The 21151-nt window shown below is 50.4% G+C and overlaps 1 protein-coding gene across 7 annotated transcripts in view; it reads right to left on the bottom strand.

Moving 5' to 3' along the window:
• Positions 1–2233: 2233 nt before the first annotated feature.
• DEPDC5 (DEP domain containing 5) overlaps positions 2234–21151 on the bottom strand; it is a 105284-nt gene continuing 86366 nt past the window's right edge. For all 7 annotated transcript variants that reach the window (XM_012731085.1, XM_012731083.1, XM_012731084.1 and 4 more), the window contains 7 exons: positions 20713–20821; positions 19319–19543; positions 14552–14721; positions 11898–12069; positions 9072–9132; positions 6174–6256; positions 2234–6026 (listed from right to left, as the gene is read on the bottom strand). In XM_012731085.1, the coding sequence (XP_012586539.1) occupies positions 5734–6026; positions 6174–6256; positions 9072–9132; positions 11898–12069; positions 14552–14721; positions 19319–19543; positions 20713–20821 (1113 nt within the window). In that variant the 3' untranslated portion in view covers positions 2234–5733. The remainder of the gene's footprint in view (positions 6027–6173; positions 6257–9071; positions 9133–11897; positions 12070–14551; positions 14722–19318; positions 19544–20712; positions 20822–21151) is intronic.

Below are 21151 nucleotides of genomic sequence, written 5' to 3'. Positions count from 1 at the left end.
AAATCTGATGGGATTCCCCTTGAATGCGACGGAAAACCTCATCACCCCACCCCAAACATGCGGTCCAGTGAGGTGAACAGACTTGCTCAGGATCACAAAGGTCACTGCCACTCAGAGCAGGGTTTCTGGCTCCCTGAAGAGAAAGAGGATGACGAAAGCAAGAGGATCCCTCTGGGAGCAGCCCATCCTGTCAGCCAGGGAGCCTGGATGGGCATCAAGCTGCTGTTCTACCCAGATTGGGGCCAGAAGAGTAAAGCCTGGCAGGCGGGCAAGGTCACCCTCTCTGTGGCATGGCCCAAGGGCCCCAGCTAGCACGGGCTTCCAGACAATGGAGAATTTGTTATTCTGGTCTGTGTCCTGGACCTTGACAACAGTCACCTCCCTCTGGAAACAGTGTCCAAAAAAGGATGGGTTGGGTGTGGTAGGTTTGGAGAAACCTTCCCAGTTTTCTTCCCCAGGTTTTTTGTTTTTTACTGCTTTTTTTTCTTCCCCAGGTTTTGAGGCTGTCACTTTCTCATTTGTCTGGTGCCTTGGGCCACCCCTACTCCTATGCCCCTTCCCTACTCTACTCTCCCTCACTTGCCAAAGCTTCTGCATGGCCTTCAAACCCCAGCCCACATGTCCCTTTCTCATCTCCCCCCTGCTCCCCACTGCAGAATCAAGCCCCCTCCTCTATTTCTGTAGCACCTGCATGTCTGCTTCTGTCAAGAGCAGGGCCTTCACTGGTTTAGCTTTACATAAAATGTTTGCTGAAAGGATGGACTCTACCTGACACCTACGTGAGAGATGCACTTGTGAACAAGATGGCTCCCCGCCCCTTGAGTTTAGATGCAATGAGCAAAGCCAGCTACATGTATGTGTAACAGGATGGTCCCCAGGAAGGGGTTCCAGGTTCCCTGTCCTACCCAAGGAAGGTGGAGCTGAGCAGGGAGAAGCAGCTGGAAAGGAGCCTGCTGAAGGAAGGAAGCAGGATGGGGGGCGAAGAGGAGCCCTGGAGGAGGCGCTGGGAGCAGAGACGCCTGCAGAAGCTGCACCTGCTTCTTGGTCCTGGGCTGGGTGAAACCGGTGTGAGAGACCCATGGGGAGGTTGACAACGGCGGCTTTTAGCTTGATTTTGTTCTTCTATCTTAGTCGTGTTGGGACCTTTCTGCCCCTTTCCTATGGGTCCCCACCACGAGGTTCCTTGTGGTGAACTTTAGGGCTTCAGTGGCTCTGTTTGACTGGACATTGACCCATGAGGGGCTGGGTAAATTTGGGTGTTTGACTTGAAAAGCATTATTCTTTGTTGCATGCTAATCATGTTGAAGTTCCTTTCCATGAACAGTCTTATGCACTAGAGTATGTTTTGTCTTGATGCAGATGATGGTAGAACCTATTTAGACTGGGCAGGTTTGGGGGTTCTGGGGTGCTCTTCACCCTGCCCTGTAACACAAGGAAGGAGAAACAAGAGTACAGAGTGGCTCGTGAGCACTAAGTGCGCCCAGGACTCTAATCCTGGCTCTGTCAACAACTTGCTATGTGGCCCTAGACAGGTTTCTTAGCCACTCTGGTCTCAGAACATGACAACAATGGTTATGAAGGAGGCTGAGGATAGGAGTGCCACTGAGAAAGGATTAGTGCCAGTCAGGGGAAGTGGCAGGTTCCTCTTCATCCACAATCATAGGAAGACCTCTCACCTTATCAGAATTTAGTTCAGGGTCACAGCTCAACACCACTGATTCCACGGCTGAGTAACTCTTTGCTGCAAGGGACAACCCCTTGTCCTGTGCTGTGGGTGTTAATACGCACCCACTAGGGTACCGACATCCAGGAATGTCAAATGTCCCCCGAGGGTCAAAATCGCCCCAGTTAGGAACCCCTAGCTAGCTCCCGGTTCTTCCCCAGCAGTGTACCCAGGGCCTTGGCAAGGGCAGGTGCTTTGAGGCGGCAGCAGCACAAGTGCGCAGGCCTGGCCCTGGCAGAGGCCTGCCAACTCCATCACAGCTGTCTACCCAGGTTCTGGGGATCCACAGCTGGAGAAGAGGTGGCTGTCTCACCCTGGAAAGGGGCCCTTTCTAAGACAGCACCCCGTCACACTGACTGGCTGGGGTAGGCCTAGATGCGAACTACAGGGCTGGATGGACATCAAAGATAATCAGGAAAATGTTTCTTTCCGAGGATGCAATGGGCTTAAACATAAAAATTTCTGTCTCTTAAGAGACACTGAGGATTAAAGGGCAGAAACTGAGCGTGGATAAGCAATCCGGTATAATTCATAGTGCAGCGCGGAGGTAAGAGACTCGATTCAATCACAACTGCCACGTGCTGCCTGGAGGCCTCATTCCTCCAGCACTCAGCTTCCTCATCAGTTGGAGACCTGAGGCCCCTGTGGTTTCTTTCAGAATCACCACAGGTGAGTTCAGACGAAAACACCAGCATGAGAAAGGGTTTGCAAGGGGATCCCACAGTGACTCCCCCTTTCCCCTTGCCCCAACCAGGGAAGACTTTTTCTTCTTGGAGGGACTATGTGCTGATTCATGGAGGAAACAGCACGGCAGCCGGAGCTCAACTCTACAGTCCGGTAGGACTGAATTCCTGGCACTTGCTGTGCCCACAGCCAACACATTCCAGGCCAGGCTTAGGGCAAGTGCGAAGGCTGGAAGCCGGCTGAAGCACTTGTAAACCAGCTATGGGCCAGAGGGGAAGGAGCAGGCACTGGCTTCCAGACAGCAGCCCGGTATCTGTGCCACACAGGCAAAAGTCAGCTGGAAAGAACAGAGGAGACCTTCTATCCTTACAGAGTGGGCGGGGCCTCACTGAGCCAGCACCAGGTGAGGGGCAGCACAGTGGGCGGAGGCTGCAGTCAAGGGTCCCAGAGATTCCCAGCCCCATCAGCCAAGGGTCCCACCTCCTGGAGTCTCCTCTGCCCCAGCCCTCAGCTGGTATGATGGTGCTTGGTAAGATGACACAATGAGGCAATGAGGTATGTCAAGTAGGTACATTGCCCAGAACACGGAACCACTCAAGAAATGCAGCGACCATTGTTACTTCATGTATCTGAAATCTGGGGGGGGGTCACTTAGGGGGCCTGTAAATGGGCTTTATTTGGTTTTCTCTGCCGCAATTTCCTATCCCTCCGGCGATGCCTCACAGATTTTTCCTTAGCGCCAGAGGCATATATGATGTTCTTTCTTGTAGCACCTGGATTCTCGTTTTAATGACTCTGAAAGGTCCCCAGATGAGACTGGGCCCTCTATGCTTACCCAACACAGTACTTGGCAGTTGCCAGTCCAGCTGTCCAGCCTTTGGTGGCCTGGTGACCTCGCTGCCATGGTGCTGTTATCTCCCACGCTCTGCCTCTGCCTTGTGGCCCTTCCAGTGGGCAGCTTCCCCTCTGCTCTGGTCTGGGAATCACATTTCCAGGTAAAGCAAGCAGGAACAAATCCAGAGAAGGAACCTGGGACAGGGTTTCTCCAATGGACCACTGAGAGCAGAATCACCGAGTGTCTATTTACAGTGCAAAGTCCCAGGACTCCTGAGTCAGAATCTTGGTGTGCGTGTGGGAGTCAGGGGGTGGAAAGGGGAGAGGCCTGGAAGAGGTGATTTAAGCGAGTTCTTACCGGAGCACCAGAGAATTACAGCAAGGGACGAAGAGGCTACCACTTCTGCTTTCACATTTTCCAGTTAACTTCAAGTTCCTTTCGTAAAGGAAGGCATTAGTCTATCCTGTTTCTGCTCCCATCAGGCTATCCTGCGTGGCCCTTCACCCCAGGTTCATTTCTCTGTCCAGGAGGATGACTGGTGCTGTGCCTGGCGTACCAGGACCTGTGTGCAGCCTCAAGCACAACCACAAAGCTCAAAGGTACCCCAGGGCTGCCCAGCCCTTCCCAGGCAACAGGCGCCCTACTCATGAGAGCCAGGAACGTGGGCCGCAGGCAGAGGGGCGAGGGGCAGAGCTGCCCCCACCCCAGCTCTTGGCAATGTGCCACTCTGCCAAGCAAAAAGGAGAAACTAATGGGGGGTAAAGAAAATACCTCCAGGAGGTGTTCTTGAGACCCAGATAAGGCAAAAGAACACAGTGTAGTCAGTTAGATTACAGCCCTCCAGGCCTGGCACGGTTGGTGGGGAGCGGAGCTGGCGGGGAGCCCTGGGCCTGCATTGGTCAGCTCCCACTAACCCCACAAGACTCCAGTCTACTCTGTTACCTTGTCCACTCCAGTCCTCTGATGACTCCCTTCTCTAAACTCCCGGGGTTTGGAGTTTAGGGCAGTGTCATCACAATGACTAATATTTAGGGGGACACTACATCCATGCATTAAGCTCTTTACCCATTTTCTCTCCTGTGCGGCTCATGACCCAGGAGGGGTCATTACCAGCTCACTCTAGAGATGAAGACGTGGAGGCTCTGGGCTGGGAGCCAGAGGTCTGGGTCCTCATTCGGGCTCTACCTAGACCGGAGGCAGGCGGCTCAGCCTGTTGCCGTATGCGGGGTAGAGAGGAGGAGGGCCAGACCCCACGAAGCCCTCTGCTTTAAGGCTCCTGTCTTATTGGGCCAGCTACACTCATCTCCACCTGCACCGGGGGCCCTAAGGCACACGTCTGGGCCTTAATCCTCTCATTTCTCAACATGAAAAGGTGCCTTCTGAGACTTGGGCACCATCAGAGCAGTTTTTCAAAAAAATTCTGACCGCCTGAAGAAAAAGCAGAGACGAGTCGAAGGCTCTCCTAGCCATGTCGGATGAAGAAGACAACAAAGATGAAGGAGGCTAAGCTCAGATGGCAGCTGAGGGCCTAGGGAGACGTGGGTGGGTTCGCTGCTGCGGAGGGACGCTGACAGGGCTTTTCATTAGCTCTGTGTGGTGACAGAGGGGGAAGCGGGGTTGATATCCCCCAGGAGGTCATGGCAGGGCACTGAAGTGGAGGCACTGTGCTGTCTCGTCTGGTTAAGGAGTCGGTGCTAAACCTCAGAGTCAACAAGGTTTTCCTTGCAGTTCTTTCCCCACACCACGTCTGCATGCCACAGCTGGGCTCGCTCCCTTGGCGAGCTTCACCTCTGCCTGCACAAGACGGCCGTTTGCCAGCGTGCTGTACTGCCTGCTCACCGGTGCTGACCACGCTCTCCACGCTCCTCCAGGGGCCTGTGGAAAGACACCTTGCCGGGCACTCACAGGCAGACATGGAATCCTGGAGTCCTCCTCACTGTCTGCAGCTCTCCTTCTTGTCACTACAGTCCCAGCCGAGGGACTTGACTGCCCAGCTGAGGATGGGGCTGTTGCTGCCAGGAACCAGGCTGAGGACAGAGAGGTTGCCCATGGCACTTTACTCCTACTTCTGCTATATACAGGTATGTACAGGTTGCTGTGGGCCTATGGTACATTATTTCACAAAATTATCTTACATCCTGTGCACACTTCTGGTCAGGAAGCGGCAGATTCTGCTCCACCTCCTTGGATGGTGGCGGGAAGGGATGCTCATAGGAGCCGCCGCCTCTGAGGACATTCAGGGGGCTGCATGTCCCCTCCCCCATACTGAAGCCCTCCCACGGACCACCTGGGCCTCCCACCTGCCCTGGGCACTCCCAGTTTCCCAAGTCTTTCTCTCCCAATGGAAGAACACTTGTGTGGGGAGCAGCAGCAGCAACAGCCTCTCTCACCAACAGTGGCAAACTGACGCCAGACTCTGACTGAACCTATTGAATATCAATAGTGAGACCACACCCGCCCGCCCTCTGACCTGGCCCTGCCTAGGCTGGGCTCACGGGGCGCTGGCATGCATCTTCTCCAAGCAACTGGTCCAGAATGAGACCAGGCGGTTGTCGCGGTTGATGCAGAAGTCTGTGAAGTCCCTGAGCAGCCGATCGGCGAACTTCTCGTCGCCCGTGGCGCTGGAGCGCCAGGTTTTGGTCAGCATGGTGTTGTAGGCCCAGTTGTAGCCGACCCTTTCCTCGCAGAACATGTTCTGGCTGGTGGAGCTGGTGGAGTTTCGCCGCCGCCGCTGCTGCCCGGAGAACTTGCGCTTGGAGTAGGGCAGCTGCAGGAACACTGTTCCTGAAGAGGAGGGGGGCGCCCGGGTTGGCTGGGTGGCTCTGCCATCACACGTGGGCAATGGCAGAACCTCTGTGCCCAGGACCAGGCCCTGCCCCTGCCCCAGGGGCCCGGGCCCACCTGCCCACCACCCTGCGTGGCACTCCTCACCTGTCACGTGGATGTACTGAGGCTTGTTCTCAGCAGGGAAGTTAAAAGCAGAGGCAGAGTATTTATCTTGGACAAACCCAAACCTAAGGGAAGGACAGGAAGACACACTGACTGGGCCTCTGCTGCCACAGGGACGAGGGGCACAAGTGGGGCTAACAGGACTCCCCTGAGATGATCTCAAGCGATCTCTCATGAGGAAACATTCAGGCTGCTTGTTTTCATCCTCAGCCCCTTCACTGGCTCATCCTGTTTCCTCGTGTCCAGCCTCCTTTCATCCCCAAGGCAGGTGAAGGGCCACTGACCTGCTGCCCTCATCCTCATCCAGCCTCATTTGTGCCAGTCAAGCCTCCTTCTTGTGCCCCCAGATGTCCTGTCAGACCACCCCACCACCGCCATCCCTTGACCCATCTTGCAGGGTTTCTGTCTCCCTGGACTTCACCTCACACCCTAGTTGGGTGGGCGCCCATCCTCATACTTGAGACAGGGAGAACTCAAGGGGAGGGGTCTTGTCTCACTCCAGCCACACTGTTTTCCCAGGATAAACACATAGTTGGTTCTCAAGTAAGGCTCTGAATTGAAACGGAATGAAGTATCCTCATTGACATCCTTGTCTTAGAAGCGAGGAACACAAATCCGGGCTTTCCTGTGTTCTGGAAATGGGCAGGAGTCGTTCCTCATTTATGACTTGTGCTATTGCGTTTCTCATCTACAGCTTGTTCTATTCCTGGTTTTTCTATTTCCATAAGGCACATTTATTACAGCTCTACCTGCTAAGTGCTGCAAAGGGCGTGCTAACAGATGTGGTGCCTGGCCTGAGTCTGAGCGCTTTATGTAATGAGGCCGTGATGTAGGCAGAATTAAAGGGGGACAACGCCTGTCTCCATCCCCAGGCTGAGCTCCTGTGGGAGGCGCGGGGTAATGTCTCCATATCAGCTGCTTGTTTTCTACTGGTGTTTGGTTATTACTTACTGAAGAACTCGTGAAGCCATCTGTGCACATTAAATGGACAGGCCAACACGCACTGATCATATCGCGTGCAGGAATGGCTCTAGCTTTTGCCTCCTTTCCAGTCAAGCCTATTTGTTTACTCAGCAGGGATCAGCTGACAGAAGTCTTGCCTCAGTTCTTCCTTAAGTCCCCAGGAAAGGTTTTTATTTTTAAAAGACCCTTCAGCACAGAGCTCTGGTCCCCTTGCTGTCCACACGGGAGAACTCCGCAAGGGTGGCAGTGAGGGCAGGGGTCCATTGTCTGGGGAGGGATCTACTGCCCAGAGGAAATAAAGGAGGTGCTGGGTGCTGGCCACTTTTCTAGCACATTCTTAGCTGGAACTCACAGACGGGCTAGTGCTTCATTTCAGAGCTGCAATTCTAGTATCACCCTACAGAAAAGTTACACAGTGAGCAAGTATTCTGGGGACCATACTTTGCTAAGCCTTGGGTAAGGAAACAAAAGAAAAAAATGTATACCTCTGCCCCCTAAGGAGCCCAGGTTAGTGTAGTGTAACGGTCACAGTATATGGAAGAAAGCAGTGAAGTTCACAGTGAGACTTGGGGCTCCCTGGTGGAACAGGACAACAGGTGTACAAGGGAAAGGGGGCCTGGGTAGGGGAGGAGGGGTGACTGTGTGAAGGATGGGGGTATAGGTAGGGAGGTGGAGGGCCTAATTGGGAAAGGTGGGAGGGGTTCTGGATGGGGAGGTGGGGTGTGAAGGGGCACGCAGCAGAGTCTAGGGCAGTGATATACAGAAGATGCAAGGAATTTGAAAAAAGGACCGAAGAAAAGACAGTAATTTAGAAAAATGACTGGGCTAAAGTGGATATTATGAAGAAAAAAGCAGATGTGATAAATTAAGGCCACATCCTGAGCGAAATCCAGACAAAACTGCCAATAACCTCATCACTTGGCTGGGGTCTGTCTTCCTATAGAAACTCCTGCCTGATGGCTAAGTGCCGGGACCTCGGAGCTCTCCCAGTGACCCGGCAGGAGCAGAAAATGAAGGCGAAGCAGTTCTGGGGCTTGCTCGTAGATCTCCAGCCAGATGCTAGTGGAGATGGAGGTGACCAGGCCTTCAATGCCTCCTCCCTCCACAAGCTCATTCCCTACCTTCTACCCTGGGCTGGCTGGCATCCCCTCCTGCCACACCTTTTACTATGCACCAGAGCTAGGTCCATGAAGGGAAAAAAAACAACAACAGGACAAGGTGCAAGGCAGGCTGGTACCAGTTTGGGTGAGAGGTGGCTAAGAGCCTGGACTTCAGTGTGTGCTGAAGGTGGTAGGGGGCAGAGCTGAAGACACATGAAAAGATGATATGACACGGAAGGCAGAGCAGCAAGAGGGTTACTGAAGTAAGCATGGGAGCTTAGCCTTAGCCATGATTAGCCTGGCACAACCATCGGACAGCTGGTTATGATATTCTAGCGACAAAGCCAGACAGGTGTTGGGGGAAGGGGAGACAGCTAAGCCTAGCAAAAGCTCTCCCTGGCACACATATTAGGTCAATATCTGCTATCTACTGGCATATTGACTGCTTTCAAACCATTTTTAACATGTCTTTCAATATATGTCAAGGATCTCCTGACAAATTTTATAGTTTCCTATTTCATGTCATTTCTCGGATAGCTTTGTTCAGGGTCTCGTTGGAGGCTAAGGAGAGAGCACTCTGGTCTCCCCTCAACTCAAAGAAGAAGGTAACAAGGTCAGGAAAACAACAGCTACAGGAATCTGAGAGGTGCTTATCTTTGGAACCAGGGCAAAGGGTACTGCTGGAGATAAGCAGCACATCTGCCATTGGTGGGCTTGATCCATTTCCCCAGGAATGAAACTCACTGGCCTTTGCTCAGGTAACTGCTACTCAAGACACCAGTGTCTTCCCACTAATCCCTCTTGCTAAGAGACAAACCTGTGTGCAATGGCTTCCTGGAAAAGGTGCATTCGATCCCAGTATGTTTCCGGTTCAAAGCCTGAAAGGGAAATCAGGACAATGTCGGCTGCGGTCCCATGGTTTGTCATTCTTCCTGAGCCCGGCCTTCTGTATCCTGCACTACCTTGGCAGTTCTTGCCCCTAGAGCCCAAGCTGTGCATCCCCCACTGCCGGCCTCCAGGAAGACCAGCACCCCTCGGGGCACTCCAGGGAGGGCAGCCGCTGTGCTTCTCTCTCACCACCCTCCCGTCCTGGCGATGGGCTCTCGAAAGGGGATGAATTTGACAGGGTCTCAGCAATTAGAATGAGCTATGAGAACTCAACATAAGGCCCATTCTCATGACTTCCTCTGCCAAAAGCGGAAAGGAGCGTGACATCAAAGTACAAATCAAAGGTAACCTGTAAAATAGACATTATTTGCTTCTCGGGAGAAGAGAAAATAAAAAAATGTATTACCAATCTTACATTTACCCAAAAGGAAAAGGCAGCATTACAAGATCCACTTTAGGGATGGGAAAACTGAAGCAATAAATATAAAAAATGATTTTGGGAACAGTGGACAGCGAGGGAGGGGAGCTGAGCAGACAGCACGTCCTCCGCCACCTCAGTCACCCACTGCATGCTCCAGCCTCGCTCCCTTGCACAGCTGTGTGAGGACCAGAGCGAGGGAGCACGCAGGACAGCTACGGCAGCTGTCACATGGCAACGGCCGCTCTCAGGACTGTGGTGTGAGGGCCGGAGCAGCTGACAAGACACCCCAAGACCAGGATGGCTGTGGTGGCCTTGTTCCTTTCCCACATTTGGGGTTTTCTATCTAGGAAAGGCTGGACGGTTCTGGAGCAAAAGAGAAAAAACGCTTTGACTTTAATAGGAAAACGTGTGTGTGCACACAACACATGGTACATTTTGTCCGATTTCTGGTTCTGAAGTCATTGTTACTGGAAGGGAAAATAACAGGAAAAGAGGTAGACCAGAAAAAAATGGATTCTTAGACTCCAGCCCTTATTCCTTTAAACTAGGACTCCTTCAGCTGTAACCACGGCAACCAACAGAGGATGCTGCTTGAAACCTAGGTTACAACTGGCAGAGAAAACCATCAGCTCATATAAAAAACGCCCTCTGAGGCAAGACCCATGAACAATCCTGTGCTGTTACAGTGAGGGTGGAAAACCCCAGAAGAGTCTTTGGTTGGTGTGGGGCAAGATAGCCCTGGCTCTCAAACATTAAAAACAGCTATATGCAGCAGTGCCTGGCTTTAAATCATCAGATAGGAATATAACCAACTGGCATTTTGGAGCTGCACAAACAGTCCTCTAGCTTACAGTAAGGTGAGACAAGAACGTGTGTAGAGCACTTTGTGAGCTCTAAGGCCCATGGTGTCCATGGTCACCAGGAGCCCTGGGGCTCTCCTGGAACTCCAAGTCACTTTAAAAAAGGCTGCATCTGCACAGGAATGTCTTCTAAGATAGAAACAGAATACACAGGTGGGCTTCGGGAACAACAGCTGTTGTGTGGTGAGGGTGGGGAGAAGCGTGGTGAAGGCAAGGCGCAGGGACACTGGCCTGACCTGCAGGACCCGGTGGGACCTTTCACCCAGCACAGGTTCACTGCTATCAGCCCTGACGCAGTCACAAGGGCAGGGGAAGAAAGCGTCTTTCTTACATCCACAGGGATTCCTTTCATAGTTACGATCTTCCTAGCTGGAAATGACGGGATCCTCATCCCAGCTGCAGCTCTAGCTTTTCATTTTAAGAAATATTACTTGAGAGGGCCCTCCCTGGTGATGTAAAGGGTTAAAGCACAGCACTTCAAGCTAGCCACAGCTGCTTCAGTGCTAGTTTGATCCCTGCCCTGGAGGTGACCCACATGGTGCAGCAGACCTCTCTTGTCTGGTCTGCTGCTCCCCTCAGCAGTGTACTTCGTAGATCTGCCTGTTCTGCTCCCCATTGTCTCTGGTGAATCCTCTCACTGCCCCTGCACTTCTAGCCTGTATTCCGGTTCTGAATGCACAAATCAATAAATCTTTAAAAAAAAAAGAAAGATCACCTGTGAGCTCACTACAAGCTTTGTGGGAGCTACTCTGTGCTCGCCTCAATGTGCATGTGGTGATGCAAAGCTATGAGCGGTGTGAAGTAACACTTGCCCTTCAATCTGTCCTAAATCTGCCTCCCAATTCTGGTGGATTAGGGTGGAGCAGCAGGGTGGGTGGCTCTGGGTGCTCCCTTTTCTGAGGAGAACCCTGTGTCGGGGGAGGACTCTGATCAGGGTCCTGCTGCCCTCCCCTGAGCCTCCTCCTGCTCCATCCTCCTTGAGATGTGGGACTTGAGCCACATACAAGGTGCTGACACATCACAGCTTTGCACAACAGGACACTGTTTCCTGTTTGGCTTTCTATGCCTCCCTTTTTTGGCCTTTATGCATGGGACAGCAGATTCAAGGCTGTCAACTGGAACCCCATTAGGTTCCAATTCTGACACAGACCTGACCAGCAGAGAGCAGGGTGGGAAAGAGCATCAGGGTCACCTGTGGTTTACAGAGTATCGTGCCTTTTCCACCCACCATTCTGCTCCAGGCCTTATGGGATCTTGCTGAGTTAGCAAGGCAGCCCTAGCCACCTCCATTAAGATGATGGATTTTGAGGTTCAGTAACATTAAGTAGCTTGCCCAGTCACTAAGAAAAGAACCAGGATTGAACCCAGAACCTTTGGACTCCTGTCTGAAGGCATCAGCTGGCACCTAGAGGGGTGTCCTTGAAGGAGAGGATCTTACTTGTGGAGACAGAACCCTCAGAGGAGAGTATCTTACTATCAAACAGGTGCTCGCTGCCTTCCTTGAGCAGGCAGCTGATGTTGAGAGGGATGAAGAGCTGGGCTCGAAGTGGATCGCCATACAGGTAACTGGGCAGTGCAAAGGGGCCCTCCAACACCGGGACCAACAAAAAGCCACAGGAGGTGGCTTTTCGATGCCAGCCTTGGACCTGGTGGAAAACACAGAAACAAGAGTGTCATCTCCAAGTTCATCCAGACAACAGAAAATACTCCCAAGAAGGGAAGCCGCCACCATGGCGGTGTGCATATTGATTGGAATGTTGATTTATTCATGTCCACTGGCTCCAAATCAGTCCTGAGCAGGAGAAAATGCAGTTAACCTCCTTACTGATAATCAAGAAGCTGTAAGTGAAGCACATGCTCCTCTTCACAGCCTGCATTTCTGCAACTTCAGTGTTTCTTCTGGAAGAAAGACACTGGAAAGGGCTATTTCTTGCCTTCTAAAGCCTTTCTCATCCTATAGGATGTTGGAGGACAGTCACAGGATATAGGCTGAGTCCTTCTAATTTTGTCCTTTATCAAAAATTTACTAAGTCTGAAGTACCAAAGAGGAAAACAATCCACTCAGGCTGGCTGGGAGGGCCATGACGCAAGAATGCAAGATGACTGTGGTGGCCTCTGGCCAAGAGCGATAAGCCCTGACCTGACAGGATGAGTCGACCTCTGGCACACTCCCAAAAGCTGTTCCGCCGAAGACTGACCGAGAACAAGTTAGTGGAGTATGAAGACAAACATTTTCTTCATCAACAGTGGGAATTTTCTAGGTCTTAAGATACTTTTTAAGTCATGAAACACACACACATATTAAAAGCCCATGTATGTGACTCTGGCATATGCTACTTGTATCAAATGTTATTTCAAAAATACAGTTTAGGCCCTTTCTTGACTTCAACAAATATGACTAGGTTAAAAGCTGAAGGGGGCCACTCAGTTCTCCTCTCAGGAATACTCATAACAACGACCAAAACACCAAAATCTCTGATCAAAATCATTTCTCTCAACCAATCTTATTTTACATAATATTTATCCCAACCAGCTGAACAAGAGCTGATACCCCCGGCAAGCCAAGCAGGACTTGGCATCTTTTTTGGTTTGGGCCTCATGGATGCTTCCCTAGTGCATGTCTTGCCTCAAAGGTGCCAATACTGTGTGAGGCAGACTGGGGCTGGGCAGAGACCTGGACAAGTCTTTGCCCTAGGAGACCATGTTTTGTGGGACAAGTCTGGGCCTATGAGTCCTGGAGTGAAAAAAAAAAAACCCCACAAAGCCAAAAAAGAAAAGCCCCCCGCCCAACTACATGTTGTCAACCAATGCTGTGTTCATTTCTGTGATCATCTCCAGGCTTTCTGTAAGCTTTGAACTTTCCAGCTGCTCTCAGCTGTGTGATGAGATGCTTGGGCTCATGTTTGAGGGGACTGAGACTCACTGAAGCCAAGGAAAGCAGTCTTTTTGGCTGAAGGGGAGAGTATAAAAAGAGTAGCAGACTGCTAAAATGGTTAAAGAGAGCTGGAAGATACTGACAGTAGGCTAAGGCGTGTTTATTCTACAGGCTCTGACTCTCGGGAGGTGGGGCAACCAGGCTGGCCTCCTAGTGCAGGATGCATGAGCTGACTGGAGACAGGTACAGGGTAGGGTTAGGAGGAGGAAAGATGGGCAGAAGACCAGTTAAAGAAGGATTGTCAGATTTAGCCCTTATGCCATGTGGGGCTATCTCTTTCGTTGTTACAGAGCTGTCTTGTGCTACTCACTGTGGGATATGGGGAACCATCCCTGTTCTTGACCCATTAGACATAAATAGCACCCCTGTGCCCGCATTTGTGGAAAGTAAAAATGGTTCCAGATATTGCTAAAGACATCTATGGGGTGGAAATCTCCCCTCAGCCCAGTTGCGACTAGAGTTATAATCACTGACTGTTCATTAACAGGGGACTGGGTTAAGTCAGCTGTGGTATAAACAAATAAGAGAATATTCCACAACCCGTAGAAACAATGAAGCAAAACAAAAACTAACAATGAAGTGGCAAACTTGTTTGTATGCTGGCACTGAAGACAAAGAGGTAATAGGATAGACAGAATATAAACAGTGTGTACCCCAACCTGCCACACTTTTTTTTTTAAAGGTAACTGGGCAGTGCATATGTATACAATCTCTCCAGAAGTATAATCAATGAAGTAGGTGCTTTTAGATAGAAATTCTAAGGACGAGGGTTAAGGTTAGGAAGAGAGACTTACTTTTATCCTAAACCAGTGATTTTCAATCGGGGGCAACACTCCCCCTCCCTGGGGACATGTGGCAATAGCTGGAGACATTTTTGGTTGTCTCAAGGGGGCTGTGGAGTGAGTAAGACCCAGGATATTGCCCAACATCCTATGATCTCCCGGGACAGGCCCACAACAGAATTATCTGGCCTCAGATGTCACTAATACCAAGGTTCAGAAACCCTGACCTATGCCCTTTCTGACTATTTGGATGTTTTTGCTATGTTTAAAATTTTCTAGAGATTATCTCAAGAGACAGGAAAAAGATAACAGAGGCCAGAATTATAAAAAGTGACATGAATCGCTACTAAGCACCACTGTGTCCTTCTGCAAGGGGTGCCCGGGCCCCAACCACAGTTATGAGGTTCTCACCATCTCAAAGAGCACTGCAGCGGTCACTGCCATCCAGTGAAGCTTGATCTCAAAGGCTGCACTCAGGGAGAAGTTGCCATGGTAGTAACAGCTGCACCACTCCAGCCTGTCTGTGCGGTTGTTCACGTCGACATCCAAGGTTACAGTCCTTTGCTCTGGGACGGTGGCAGCTAAGTCAGCACCCAGGAGGGGCAGCAAGAGAGGGAAGAGATGTAGTGGGAGGAAGAGGAAGAACAAACAACTAAGCCTACAGCTAGAAAATACATAATCACCTACAGAAAAATCGCAGATTCTCAAAGTTTCCTGGCATCATCTAGTTGGCTAGCTTTTTCTGTAAAGGACCAGGTAATGAATAGTTTAGGGCTTGCAGGTTTATGGTCTCTGTTTCTGCTACTCAGCTGTGCCACTACAGTAAAAAAGCAGTCAGACAGTGCAATTTCTCTGCATGACACTGCAAGTGGAGTGTACACGTCACTTATACCTTTGTCAAAACCCACAAAATGTACAACACCGAGTGAACTCGAATGTAAGCCATGAAGTCAGGTGAGAATGATGTGTCAGTGCCGGTTTCGCCAACTGTAGGTGCCCCAGCCTAACCTCACAACCTCACAGTGAAGAGCAACGCTCTGTTCCATCACCTGTGTGTCACTCAAGGATTCTAGGTCAGTTTTAACTAGCTCATCCCATCTGGGACTCATGCTCAGAAATCCTACTCACCCCAAATTGGGATGTTTTAGAGATGGGTCACACAATCAACTTCCTGACCAGACCAAAGGCTTAAAACAGGCTCAGGAATAAAGGGCAGAGCCCAGCCCGCTGGGCCTAGCCAAAATCAGTTTCTCAGACTACTACAAGCTTCTCATCCTCCCCCGCCATGAGTCCAGAGGCATTTTTTTATCTAAAGCAGTGAGTTTCGTTCTGGGATCTGCAGGTAGAAGCCCTGAGGGCTTTTATCACTGACAAGAATCAAAATGGCTTTTGTGTCAGCAGTCTCCAAGGCTTGAGCTACAGCCAGGACTGGGAGGCGCTCAGGAGTCCTCAGCAGCCCACTGTGTGCCCTAGTCTCTCAATCAGCAAAGTGGGAAGTACCTTTGGTTTGGAGTCAGGAGGTCTCAGCTCTATCACTTCCTAGCCTGAGCCCTGAGAATGTGGTCTCACCTCTGTTGTTTAGGTGCCTTATTGTACAACATGAAATAGAACCTCACAAGCTGCTCACAGAGGGGAGACGGTCAGGGGAAAGATGGGGTCATGGACTCCCCCTTATTTTTCTTCTGCTCTTACTAGTAAGTCTTTTACTGCCTTCCTCTCCCTATCATCCCTTCGTCCTAGATTAAACTCACAATGCTCAACTTTAGGCCTGTCCATCATTCCCAGCTGCTTAGCCGTCAGGGTCACCTGGTGCTAAAGAACTTAGTAGCTCTGATGTGAAAGTCTCACCAAAACTAGTTTCTGTCTCTGGCTTGTGTTCCTGATTCACTCAACAGCCCAAGTCACAGGAGGAAAGCTTTGCTCTCTGGTCTTGGAAACTGTGTATTCTTGCCATGTGCCACTGGTTCCAAGAAAAGGCACTTGCTAAATACCAGCAGGGGCCTCGGTGTATCTTTTCTCGTCCTATCTGGCACATCAAGCTCAGAACATGCTGGTCGGAAGACACCCAAGGAGGTACTGCTCGGCCAAGTGGTTACTGGTTCAAAACACCACCAGCCTCCCATGTCAGGGGGCGGCTTGGTAACACCTACCAGCAGGCTCACAGTGCTGAGGGCATGGACTGAAATGGAGAGGAGGCTGTGAGTGAACAGATTCGGGGGGTAATGAAGCCTAGTCGACTGGATGAGATGTCTTGGGACAGGGATGGGGTGCAGGCAGAGGCCTCAGTGCCGCAATGCTGAGGGAAACCAGAAAGGAGACTGATGCGAAGAGGCGAGCTCAGAGAGTAACGTCTTAAAAGCCAAGCAGAAGATGGGTCAAAGGAGTTGAGGCCTGTGGGACAAATGATCCTGACAAGGCAAGGAAGACCAAGATGAGGTTCAACCACTAGACTGAACAACACGGGAGTCCCAGGTCATTCTGGGAAGAGCTGCTCTAGCGGAGGGGGTGTAGAGAGACTGTTCTCGAGTTTTCTTGGGTTCTGCTTTGCTTCTGTCAACAGGAAAGGGTGTGTGCCTGTAAACTGATGGGGATGCTTTAGCAGAGAGATGCAGAGACTGGAGGACTGCACAGGTGGGCCTGTGCGAATGTGGAGATGCTGCCTTGCGTAGGTGAGGGGTGGCTGACTCACAGTTGGGAAGAAGACAGAGAGTGAGGGCAGACTTGGCTCTGGGGGGCAGGTGGCATCTGGAACTTACTTCTGATTGCTTTGGTGATCTTAATGAGACAGGAGCCTAAAGGTGGGAGGGGGCAGGGCACGAGGCTCAGGGCTCTGAGCAGTGCCATGGGAGAAGTGAACACAGGAGGCAGGTGGGAAAGACTGGAAAGATGGCAAAACAAATGGTTGGGGGTCCTGGTGAAGCCGAAGTTGCTGAAGTTGGGACTGGAGAGAGCACAATGGAAGCACAGGAGGGGAAAAAAGCCACACTTCGTCAAGAGAGTTGGAGTTTTGCAGCAAGGAGCTAGGACTTGAGTGTCCTCATCATGTAGGGATGCTGCCACCCAGGAGCTGAGTCATCAAGCAAACCATCTAAAGTCCAGACAGGCTTGGGCTATGTTTTGCTGAGGCTGGAGAGCTCAGGCTCTGGGGCCAGTGGTCTCAAGAAGAAACTCCAGATGCAGGAATTGGTGGGTGCAGAACCTAGGACAAATGATTTCACTGCTCCAAGCCAGATTTGTGAACTCTACAACAAAACCTATAGCATCCTATGGGACTGAGCTGAAGACTAAGTAAGATAATTGTATGCTTGGTACTGTGCCTGACATGTGAATGTTCTAGAAATCTCTGGTATTTAAAGTTGTTATCACTGGGACCCTCCCTGGTGGCGCAATGGGTTAAAGGGCAGCACAACAAAGCTAACCTAGCCTCAGGTGCTTCAGCATGAGTTCGATCCCTGGCCAGGGGGCTGACCCACATGGTGCAGCAGACCTCTCCTGACCCGCCCGCTGCTCTGTTCAGCAGTGCACTTCCTCGATCTGCATGTTCTGCTCCCCACTCTGTCTGATAAATTCTTTCACAGCCACTGCACCTCTGGCCTATACTCCAGCCCTATATGCATAAATTAAACCTTAGAAAAATAAAATTGTTATCACTACTGTACTGTATCAGGCAGGTCACAGTAACCATATATACCCCTGCTGAGCAGAAGAGACCACAGGCAGGACAGAGCAGAAATCAGAGCCACTGGCTAAGCCAGTTCCAGCTCCAGCCACTCACTCTACCCTGACCCTCTGGAAATATCTTCTTTCTCAACCCAACACATGCTATGTCAACTTCAAAGCTTATCATGTTTTGCTGAGCTCTCCAATTTTGGCACCTTGATGGAATTCTTTAATTCTTTTTAAACAGTGGTTCTCGACTGGGGGTAATTTTGTGCTCCTCTGGGGACATGTGGTCTCACACAGTGGGATGCCTCTGTTAACCAGTAGGGGGAGGGCAGGGGTGCTACCATGACCAGGACAGCCCCCCTCAACTGTCCAAAACATTTGCAGAGTGATGCTTGAGAAACCTGCAGAAGACCCAACTGAGAACAAGCCTGGTCATCAAACACTTCAAGAAAAAGAAGTTACCTAATTGATAGCTGGCTTCCACCTTAATAGGGTCAAAATATAACAGATTTGTTTGTAAAACATTTTTCTAAAATGTGTTTGCATATCTGCTGCCATCGGGTTCTACAAATTCTCTGCCTTGGCTGTAGGTATTACTGAATCTAGAGGCAAACCAGTAAGAACAAACAGCTTGAGGCGCTGCTTGAGAGACCCCTGTACAAGCAGGTGACACTACTGTGGCATTTATGTGGGTTCTGCAGAAACCTTTTTTGCTTCCTTCAGCTCTCAGATAAACAAAGTCTCACCTTATGTGATCCACAGTCTCTGGGATCACAGTGTCTTAGATGATTTGTTTCAATATGAGCTCAGAAGTAACCTCAGAGAGACAGAAGCTGACTCTTCAACTCTCTCTTCAATGTGCACCTAAAAGCACCTGGCTTTTAGGTTTTTCTCCGTATTTCCTGGAGAACAGGACATGCTTCGCTTTTATCTCTAAGGAAAAAGTGGCCTTTAGAACTTGGCTACAGAAAATGAACATGATTTAGGGGGTAAGATGAAGTAAAATGGTCTCTTGAAAGCTGCCTGCATGCAGTCTCGTCCAAACCAGGCTGCACTTCCAGTTCTCGAGCTTGAAACACCTAGAACAGGTTTTGCGACTTCCCCTTCACTATCACGCCACTGGCTTCTGCTCCACTAGCCACAGGCCACCTTCCCTTTCATCTGCTGCCGTCATGGGCTGCTCAGCCCTCCCATGGCCTGAAGTGAAGGAGCTTGCTGTTTGCTTTATCATGTGCCCAAAGGCCTTTGTTATCAAGCCCTGATGCTCCATGCCTTGTATCCACATTGTTTATTATCTCCTGCCTGTGCAGGGTTGGCAAAGGGCACTGACTTGAGACTTGGTACTGTTTGCTGGCTGGGACAAAGATAAGCTGGAACGACTGAGCCAGTAGAGGCCTATAGAGCCAAGAGTCGCTGTGGTCCTGGCTCACAGGGCATCGTTCCCCTGGTTGGCTGCCGCTCTCCCTGACACCCATAAGCGCACCCCAGGCCCCACCTGAAGCAGGCATGTACCTAAGAGTGCAGCTGCCTGGCTCCGTCCTCCAAAGCTGCGGCTAAAGGAGCTGTGCCTGCTTGCGTAGGAGGCTGGCCGGCTGGGCAGCCAGGGCAGGAGGAAGGCAGGAATCTCGGAGTGCAAGAGCTCTTCGGCCACAAAAGCCACCTCAAACCACTTGCGCTGGAAGCTGGCGAAGTCGTCTACTGCTGTTGTGTGCCAGGTGGTGGGCTGCTGCATGGCCACTGAGAGAAGCAGAGAGAGAGGGTGCCCTCAGCCCAAAGCTTGTTGTCTTCCTGACTCTTACTACAACATGGGTGGCCTTCGGAAGCATTATGCTAAGTAAAGAAGCCAAACACCTACTGTATGACTCCACTCAAGTGAAATGTTCAGAATGGGCCAATCTTCAGATAGAAAGCAACTGATGCAGCCGGAAGCTGGAGGGAGGGAGCCTGGGACTAAGGCTGGTAGCCACAGCCTTTCCTTTCTGGGTGATCATGGGTGGTGGTTGCACCACAATGTGAATGTACTAAATGTCACCCAACTGTTCACTTTAAAATAGTTAATTTTATATCATGAGAACTTCAATTTTTAAAAATACTTTACCCCCAGTTTCAGGCCCCTAAGTTTAAAGCAATAATGGCAGCCAGACGTTTTCAACTTGAAGGCACAAGAGGTATCTGGGTCGGGCTTGGGACTGTAGGGAAGAGGTGACGATGGACACACACAGCAGGGTAGGAAACCGGCGCAGGTTCATTCAACACGCTTCTGCACAAGAGCGCATGGCGAGTGGCATCCGCTGCTGCAGCTGGTGTGTGAGTCCTGAGCCCAGAGACTGAGAAGCTACGTGTGTGCAGGAAGTACTCCCAGCCAAGTAGTCTGGGTAAGCTGGAGAAGCTGGTCTGAGTCCTTGGTTCTTCCAGAGCTACTGTGAGTCAGCTCTGACCATGCCAACAATTGCTCCCTTCTTGGGTATTACTTTTTCTCATTAAAATTTAAAACTTAAAATATATCTTGGAAAACTTACTAGGACTTGAAAGCCTTCCAGGGGAAGTAATGGAGTCTGAAGGCTCAGCAAGTAAAAATGCCCTGACGTTACCTATTAGAGCCTGTCACGGTATGCTTAGAGCCATCTCACCTGGGGGCTGCTCATTAAACAGTTATCAAGAAATTGACCTACAAGAATTTTCTCACACTACATCTCTCAGCCTCTTTTAGGCTGATCTTTCATCACTGTTCTGTTTTCCCCAAGAACATACATTAAGACATGCTTGTCACTCTGGTTATGCTTAAATTAAGTATAAATGCTTGAGGAAATTGACACACATCAACTTAGAAGACAAAGCCACACACACAAGGAGTTCAAGAAACACTATCATCTGAAAGGGCAGGTCTCCTTTATCTTATTTCTGACCTCGATCAGGTTCTTTGTCCATTACTATCTTGTAGAAATAGAAGCCGTAGATGAAGGTCCGCCAGACTTCACCAGATGCGTGGGTGATGAGCTGTTCTTCCAGCATTTTCTAGAAGGGAAGATAATGAAAAAGCAATTCCTATAGAGGCGTGGCCTTCAGGTACATCCCCAGAGTTCAGGAGCACTAACCCCTTTACCCATAATCAGCCATGATGACTGCACTATGTTAAATACTGTGTTGGTGTAAACAGTATGATAAAATGCAAACACATAATGTTTTAAACATACAGAAAAACATAAAGGAAATATAGGTATAATAACAATTCAACAAATTTAACACTCTGCTATACTGACTTCAGATCTTTTTATTAAGAATAAAACCTCTGGGCCCTCCCTGGTGGCGCAGCAGGTTAAAGCACAGCACTAAGAAGCTTAAGCC

Source organism: Condylura cristata, unplaced genomic scaffold (genome assembly GCF_000260355.1).
Source record: "Condylura cristata isolate star-nosed mole 26May11 unplaced genomic scaffold, ConCri1.0 scaffold00029, whole genome shotgun sequence".
NCBI lineage: Eukaryota > Metazoa > Chordata > Mammalia > Eulipotyphla > Talpidae > Condylura > Condylura cristata.
This window is presented reverse-complemented; position numbering and strand designations above follow the sequence as displayed.